Source organism: Cebus imitator, unplaced genomic scaffold (genome assembly GCF_001604975.1).
Source record: "Cebus imitator isolate Cc_AM_T3 unplaced genomic scaffold, Cebus_imitator-1.0 Scaffold36, whole genome shotgun sequence".
NCBI classification, from domain to species: domain Eukaryota; kingdom Metazoa; phylum Chordata; class Mammalia; order Primates; family Cebidae; genus Cebus; species Cebus imitator.
In genome coordinates this window covers 4,856,881-4,864,093 of record NW_016107351.1, presented here as the reverse complement: position 1 = coordinate 4,864,093, position 7,213 = coordinate 4,856,881, and the positions used below count along the sequence as shown (strand labels likewise).

The window sequence follows — 7,213 nt, the reverse complement described above, 5'->3', positions numbered from 1 at the left end:
GGGCTGAGGAGAGGATCCCTTGAGCCCCGGAGTTGGAGACCAGCCTGGGCAACATAGTGAGACCCTGTGTCAGAAAAATATAGAGAGATGGACAGATGGGTGCTTTTTGGGAGGAGGGTGATTCTATCCGGTGCTCAGGTTGGGGCACCTAGGAATGGGGAAGGGAAGCAGGCAGTGGCCAGGAAGCCCCTGAATGCCCACCCCCCGGGGGTGCTCCACCTGCTTGCAAGATTTGCTTCAGGACCACCCCTCCCCCACCTCCAGTGATCTGGCTAGGCTGAGGTCATAGGTCACAACCAGGACCCCTTGTCTGGGCGTTCTCGGAACGACTCTCTGCCAAGGAGCCCGAGCTCCTCTAATAGCCTGGAGCCTCTAAAAGCTTTGACCACAGCTCAGCTTGCTCCCTGCAAGCCCTTTGAAGCGCTTCCTTCGAACTTGCTTTGCATATTCTGGTCAGATCTGAATCAGACTTGCAGGAATTACCCCTCTCAGTAACAGTCTAGGTGGCTGCCTTAGCTTGTCAGTGACACACGGGGCGGGCGTGCTGACGTAAGGCTGAGACGTATTTGATTCCAGCGAGGGGGCAGAGCCGCCACCCTCAGCACCTCACCCTCCTCTCCGATGCAGAGTGTGGGTGTGGGTGAAAGAGAAAGCAAGGCAGGGGGGTGGGAGGTGGAGAAAAGGCTCAAGTCATGTTTTTCATTAAAAAATAGTGCTCTTTATTATAAATTACTGAAATGTTTCTTTTCTGAATATAAATATAAATATGTGCAAAGTTTGACTTGGACTGGGATTTTGTTGAGTTCTTCAAGCATCTCCTAGTAGCCTCGAGGGCCTGAGTAGGGGGAGGAGAGAGGACTGGAGGTGGGATCTCTATAAAAGACAGAGTGATTGAGGCAGATTGTAAACATTGTTAAAAAACAAGAAACGAACAAAAAAGTCGAGAAAAAAAACCACCCCAAACACAGCTGCCCTGTCCAGCCCAATACCTGACACAGAAAACTTTGTGTTTGTTTCCTTGCTGCCCCACCCCCCCCCAAAAAAAAAACAGTTCCAGGTAATTCCGTCGCTGCTACATTCCTGTAAGTTGTCACTGATCAGTGCTATGGCAGAGCGGGAGCACCTGGCGTGGGAGCAGTCCAGCCTCTCCGATGACCTCCAGCCCACCCAGGCAGGAGGGAGGGCTGTGCAGGGCTGGGGGAAGTGGGCCTGGTGGCTCTGCTCTGACCAGGAGGCGCCTGACTGGCCAATACTTACTGGGCTAACACTCCCAGTGCTCAGCTGGAAGGCATGGGTTTCTGCCCCCTCCCACTTCCCTGGCTGTGGGCTGGCTGGGTGCCCTCCGGTGAGTCCCTCGGCCTCTCCACAAATCCAGGCTGAGTGTGTGGCTTTCCTATGCTGGGTCCCTCTCCATGGGACAGGGAGCATTTAAGGCGAATCTCTCAGCCAGACGTAGTCAGGAGGCATAGAGTAGGATCCCCTGTCTTCTCTACCAGGATCCTGGGGTGAAAAACGTCCTGTCTCCTCCGTCCTCCTCCTCGATCCACCCAGGTGCAGGAAGGTATAGTATGAGCAGGAAAAGGAGACCAGCTGAGCAGCCCACCATCCCCTTCAAATGCTGCTTCCCCCTTAAAACGGAGGAAGGGCCCTGGGCTCTCAGGTACCAGGTAGACTTTGGAACCTGTGTTTTCTATGGCTGTCCCAGGGGAGCGGATGTGGGGCACCAGTATGGTTCCCTTCAGGTCACTCCAAGTCCTTCTCCCTGGAGCCAGGGGGAGGAGCATGACACCTTGCTCCTTGCCTGGGGTGGGCGGGGTGTGTGGCCGTTTCCTTACCCAGCCTGGAGCCCTGGGGCCCTCAGGACCCCTCTCTCTTCCACCTTTCCCAGGCTCCACAACCAGCTCAGGTTTAAACCAAATCAAAGAGCAAACAAGTTCTGCTGGAAAGTTTGAAGATTCCCTGGCAGTTCTTATTAGTTCAGCCTTCCCGAAGTGTCCCGTTTGGAAGCGGAGGGGAAGTTGAGGAATCGGAGAAGAATCCACTTGGGGTTGCTATGGCCCCACCGGGCCAGCTGGCGCCTCCGGAGAAGCTGGAGTGGCAGGGAGCACACCGGTGGCACTCCCCCTTCCCTCCAAGACATTCCAGGTCCAACTGCCCCATTCTGCAGGGGGAGGGCAAAGGGAGGGACCTGTCCGCCCCCTTTCCCCCCAGAGCTACAGGACTCTCTCCTGGCTGGCTTCTTGTGCTTGTGCCATGTGCCACGGAGGAGAGGGGATGTAGGCCCCTCTCCCGACCCATGCCCTTTGCGCCCTTTGCTCCTTAAAGCGGGGCATCGTACTGGTCCAGGAACTCCCGAATGGGCCCAGGCAGCTGGGTGACTTTCTCATAGGAGTCCAGGTGGCCATTGACAGTCTTCCGACAGAGATGCTGAAGACTGGCCACGTTGGAGGAGAGAGGCCGGCTCAACACCAGCGGGATCTTCTCGCCCCCGGAGTAGATGTAATAGGCTCTACTGGGCGGACTCCCAGGGAGGGGCTGGGCAGACGGCTGCTCGGGCACTTCGGAGGAGGGTTCAGTAGGTGGTGAGGGGAAGGAGGGGGCTCCAGGGGGTGGCATGTAGTGGTGCACCAGCTTGAGCACGCAGTCGAAACGGGGCACGGGCTGCGTGCTCCGGGGGTCGCTCTGCAGAGAGAAGCTGCCCCCCTCGCACTGGATGCGCAGGTTCTTGGTCCCAGACTGGGTCTTGACGCTGAGCGTGAAGAAGTGGCGCTGGTCCGAGCTGTCGCGGATCAGAAAGGTGCCGGCGGGCTCCGCGCTGAGCAGCAGGTTCGCCTCGCCGCCGGTCACTGCGCTCCAGTAGAAGCCGCTCTCCTGCAGCTTGCGCACTGCGTTCACCACCAGCTGGTACTCGCTCTTGGAGCTGAAGGTCTTGAGGCGCAGGCTGGTGTCCAGGGGGCGGCTCATCCCGGCGGCGGGAAACTTGCTGTGGGTGACCATGGCGCACGGAGCCAGCGTGGGTCTGAGCGGCGGCGGCTGCAGCTGCTTCGCGGCCTCCGCACAGCGGCCGCTACTGCATCCCGGGGGGCTGCGGATTGGAAGGCGCACAGCGTGAGTGCCCGGAACCCTCCAGCGCGCCAGGCCCGCCCCGGCTCCCTTGTCTCCGCCGAGCGACTGGGGCACTCACTGGCCCGGAGGCCCTCGCCTGGGTCCGCGCTCGGATCCCGGCGTCCCGCGGAGCCCGCACGACTCCCGCCCCTGCCGGCAGGGTGGCCCCGGGCAGCCCCTTCCCCGGCGCGCACGGCCAGGGCGCAGCGTGGGAAACTCGCGCGCGGAAGTTGGGTCTCCAGGAGTGCGGCCGGGTGGGGAGCGAGAGAAGGGCCCCCGGGACTGTCTGGGCGCCGCTCAGTCCGGTGGCCACGGGCGGTGTGGACGGAGGGAGAAACCCGAGGCACAGGGATGGGGAGGGGACCGGAGAAGCCCGAGGGCCGGGCCGGAGTATTCCGGGAACCCGGGATCTCCGGCTTCCATCCGCTCTGCCCCTACCTCGTCCCCTCCCAGACGGGAAAGACCCGGGAAGGGGAGGGGAAACCGGGAAAAGCTCCCGGGACTGAGCGAGCAACCTCCCCACGCCGTGCTCCTCCTTCCTACCTGGTCCCGAATCGAAGTCTCCGTCCTTGGGGCTGAGCCCCCTGCGGCCCCCAAGGCGAGGCGGCGGCGCGGCGGCCAGCGGTGGCCCGCGCTGTGCCCAGATGTTGGCGGCCGTGAAGTCCACAAAGGAGCCTTGGCGTGCGCGTCCCTCGAGCTTCCCCGGGGCGCCCGCCCTGCCCCCTGCGCACTCCGGGGCCGACCGGGCGGGGACGAGGCGAGGGGCCGCGGCGGGAGCTGGGCCGGGCGGGCGGCGGGCAGCGCGCGGGGCCCGAGCGGCGGCGGCGGCGCGGGGAGTCCGAGTCGGAGCCGCCGCGGAGGCCGCGCTCGCGGGTATATAGGCGGCCGCCGCGCCCCGCCCCCCGATTCCTGGAACTGCGCGGCCGGCCTTCTTGTAATGTTTAGTCACTACTCGCAGCAGAGAAAGGCTGAGCGCGGAGGGCGGGGAGAGGCCGCGGGCGCCGAGGGCGGGCCGCGAGCAGGGGCAGGGACCGGGAGGGACGCGCGCGGAGACAAAGCGCGACGGGAGGCGGCCGAGGCGGCCGGTGGGCGCGGCGCCAGCCCCGGCGGCGCGTTCCTGGCAGCGGCCCCTCCCCGCCGCGCGCTCCGCCCCCAACTTCTCATTCACACTTTCCCCTCACGCCCCTCCCTTCTAAGAAGGCCAATTTCTGGCAGAGGCGGGGGCGCCGCTTCGGGAGCGAGGGCAGTTCTAGGAGGCCGACCTGGAGAACCTCCCGGTTCCCCTTCCCCTTTTCTCGGACCCCGCGGGGACACCCCCTCGCCGCGACCTGGGCCTCCCCGAAGGCCCGATGGCGGGTCCAGGCGGCCCGGCCCAGCCAAAAGGGAAGTGGGGCTACCCCACAGCCAGGCCGCGGGGCCGGGGGCAGACCGGGAGCGGGAGGTTGGAGGCGTGCGACCGTCACCTGCGGGCAGGTTCCGGGGGGGAGACCCGGGGCTGCAGGGGACGCCCTTGCGTGGCAGCTACCTGGCCTTGGCGCACTGCCAGGTTCTTTGCCGACCCTGACGCGGGTGTTGAGCCCCCTCTATGAAAGCGCTTTCATGCATTGGATTCTGCAAACCCACTTGGTCCGGTGTGGGTAAGGCCAGGTGCTCTCCGCGCGGCTGGAGAGCTGGAGGGGGAACGAAGGCCCCAACCCGCGTCTCGCGTCCGCCAGAGGGCGCCCTGGGGTCTCCTAGGGGACTGCAGATTGGAGCTGCGCGCCCCAGGCCCTGGAACAGGCTCGCCAGGGGTCTGCGGGAGTGACTGGCTCCGGAGTAGGAGACGTGGCGGAGAACCGGGAATTCACGCCCCTGGCTGGGGTCAGACCTGGGAATACAATTCTAGCAGGAGAGGATTTCTGGAAAGCAGTTTTCAGGGGTTCAAGCTACTGCCCAATGGCCCTCACCCTCTGGGATGTGCCCCCTTGCCTCTCTTGGGGTGCGGGGAGGATCTAATCACTGGCGGGGAGGGGGCAGAAGGGGGGAGAGGAGGTGATTGAGGTGACAGATTGGTTTGCTGTTGGTCACGTTGGCACTGATGTAGATAGTTTGGGCTTGGAGACCCGGGGCCAGCTTTATGAAGGATGGCACGTTTTGTCATCTTGTCCCCATATGGGCAGTGCGGTGTGGTAGACACCCGGGAACTGCCTCAGTGGCACTTAGATCTTCGCCTCCGGATGCAGGGGCTGTGGGCCTGGGGCCCTGCGCTCTTCCCAGATACCAGGATAATGAGTTGCTGAAAGGGAAGGAAGAGACTGCTGCCAGGGACTGGGAGCTTGGGATTCCAGAGCCCAGAGCCGGCCCTTCAGGGGTCGGGGAATTGATAGGTGTGTACTGTCTTTGCCACTGTATCCTCAGTCTGTGCCATCACCTCTCTCCAGCATGTCTTGGGGACTAAACGAGATTTGGACAAGACACACAGCTTCTCTGGGCTTCGGTTTTGCCATCTGTAAAATAGGAGCCAGAACCTTTTCCTTACCTTTGGCAGGCCAAGGCCGGGTGATCACTTGAGCATAGGAGTTAAAGAGCAGCCTGGGCAGCAACGTGAGCACCCTTGTCTCTACAAAAAATAGAAAAAATTAGCCAGGAATGGTGGCCTGTGCCTGTAGTCCCACCTACTCAGGAGGCTGAGGTGAGAGGATGGCTTGAGCCCAGGAGGTCAAGACTGCAGTCAGCCATGCACTCCAGTCTGGGCAACAGAGTGAGACCCTGTTTAAAAAAAAAAAAGGCAGGGCTCGGTGGCTCACACCTTTAATCCCAGCAGTTTGGGAGGCCGAGGCAGGTGGATCATAAGGTTAAGAGATTGAGACCATTGTGGCCAATGTGGTGAAACCCCATCTCTACTTAAAATATAAATATTAGTAGGGCGTGGTGGTGTGCACCTGTAGTCCCAGCTACTCAGGAGGCTGAGGCAGGAGAATCACTTGAACCCAGGAAGCAGAAGTTGCAGTGAGCCAGAGATCGTGCCACTGCACTCCACCCTGGCAACAGAGTGAGACTCTGTCTCAAAAAAAGGGAAGGAAGAAAGAAAAAGAACTTTTTCCCATGAGAGATTTGAAATTTAAAAAAATTGAAAAGACTCTGCCCATCATAGTGTCATAGAAATAGAAGTAATCCCGTCCGACTCTCCCTCCAGCCTACGAGGAGAGCAGAGGAGGAAAGTGGCTTATTCAACACTTTTCACAAACATGGAGCTCCATGCACCAGGCAAGGCACTGGGCATTGATATAGAATGATGAGTAGGACCTGGTTTTGCCGTCACAATGCTTGCAGGGTAATGAAATGGATTCTCCCTCTCTCTGTAATCCGTTCGTTCTTTTTCTCATCCATTCAGTGTTACGTGGCTGAATGACCATATACTTCTGGGCAGAGCCCAGTGGAAGGCAAGGAAGACTCAAGGAATAGCCCGTGAGGTAATGGACGAGAAAGTGCTTTGTAAATTACAGTGCTCTGACACAAGTCAAGTTCATTCATCCATTCCACAAACCCTTGCTGAGAACCTGCTTTTGCCAGGCACAGGGCAAAGCGCTGGAAGACAGACATGCTGGGTAAATCCTGCAGGGGGAGATGGCTGGGGCAACTGATGAGGGCCCCCCAACCTTGAGTGAGGTGGTAGGTGGGGGGCTCCCTGCCTGCTGACTCAGGAGATCAAACTGCTGTTCAGGCTCTATCACCTGGTAGTTATGTGACTTTAGGCAACCTGACTTGCCAGCTGTGCCTCGGTTTCCTCATTTGTAAACTGGTTAGAGAGTAGATCCTACCTTAGGGAGTTGTCTGGAGCTCACAGAGGCAAAATGCTGGGCGTAGTGCTTTGCACATGGGAAGTGCTCACTGCGTGTTAACTGTCATGATGTTGAAGGCACTGGGGAGGTTTTGAGGAGGGGGAGGAGTGAGCTGAGCTGCTGCAGCTTTGGTTCCTACGGTCGGCTATGGATGCAGGCTGCCTGGTTTGGGGGAAGCACGCATCTCCTGTGGAAGATACATCCCAGAGAGCTGCTTGTCTTGAAACAGGTCCGCCAGCCACCAAGCTTCTCTTTTGCCTTCTTTTCTTCTTTTTCTTTTCTTTTCT

The 7,213-nt window shown here is 60.1% G+C and overlaps 1 protein-coding gene and 1 long non-coding RNA gene across 2 annotated transcripts in view; one reads left to right on the top strand and one right to left on the bottom strand.

Annotated features, from left to right (window-relative positions):
- Nucleotides 1–695: 695 nt before the first annotated feature.
- SOCS3 (suppressor of cytokine signaling 3) lies at nt 696–3,952 on the bottom strand. The gene is made up of 2 exons (XM_017524998.2): nt 3,649–3,952; nt 696–3,085 (listed from the first exon to the last, which is right to left on the bottom strand). Exon 2 carries the CDS (start codon nt 2,995–2,997, stop codon nt 2,320–2,322), a length of 678 nt encoding a protein of 225 aa, XP_017380487.1. The 5' UTR covers nt 2,998–3,085; nt 3,649–3,952; the 3' UTR covers nt 696–2,319.
- Nucleotides 3,953–4,262: 310 nt separating this feature from the next.
- Nucleotides 4,263–7,213, top strand: part of LOC108301747 — a 4,708-nt gene continuing 1,757 nt past the window's right edge. The window contains exons 1-3 of the long non-coding RNA XR_001824000.1: nt 4,263–4,651; nt 5,633–5,688; nt 6,479–6,557. This is a non-coding gene — a long non-coding RNA (uncharacterized LOC108301747). The remainder of the gene's footprint in view (nt 4,652–5,632; nt 5,689–6,478; nt 6,558–7,213) is intronic.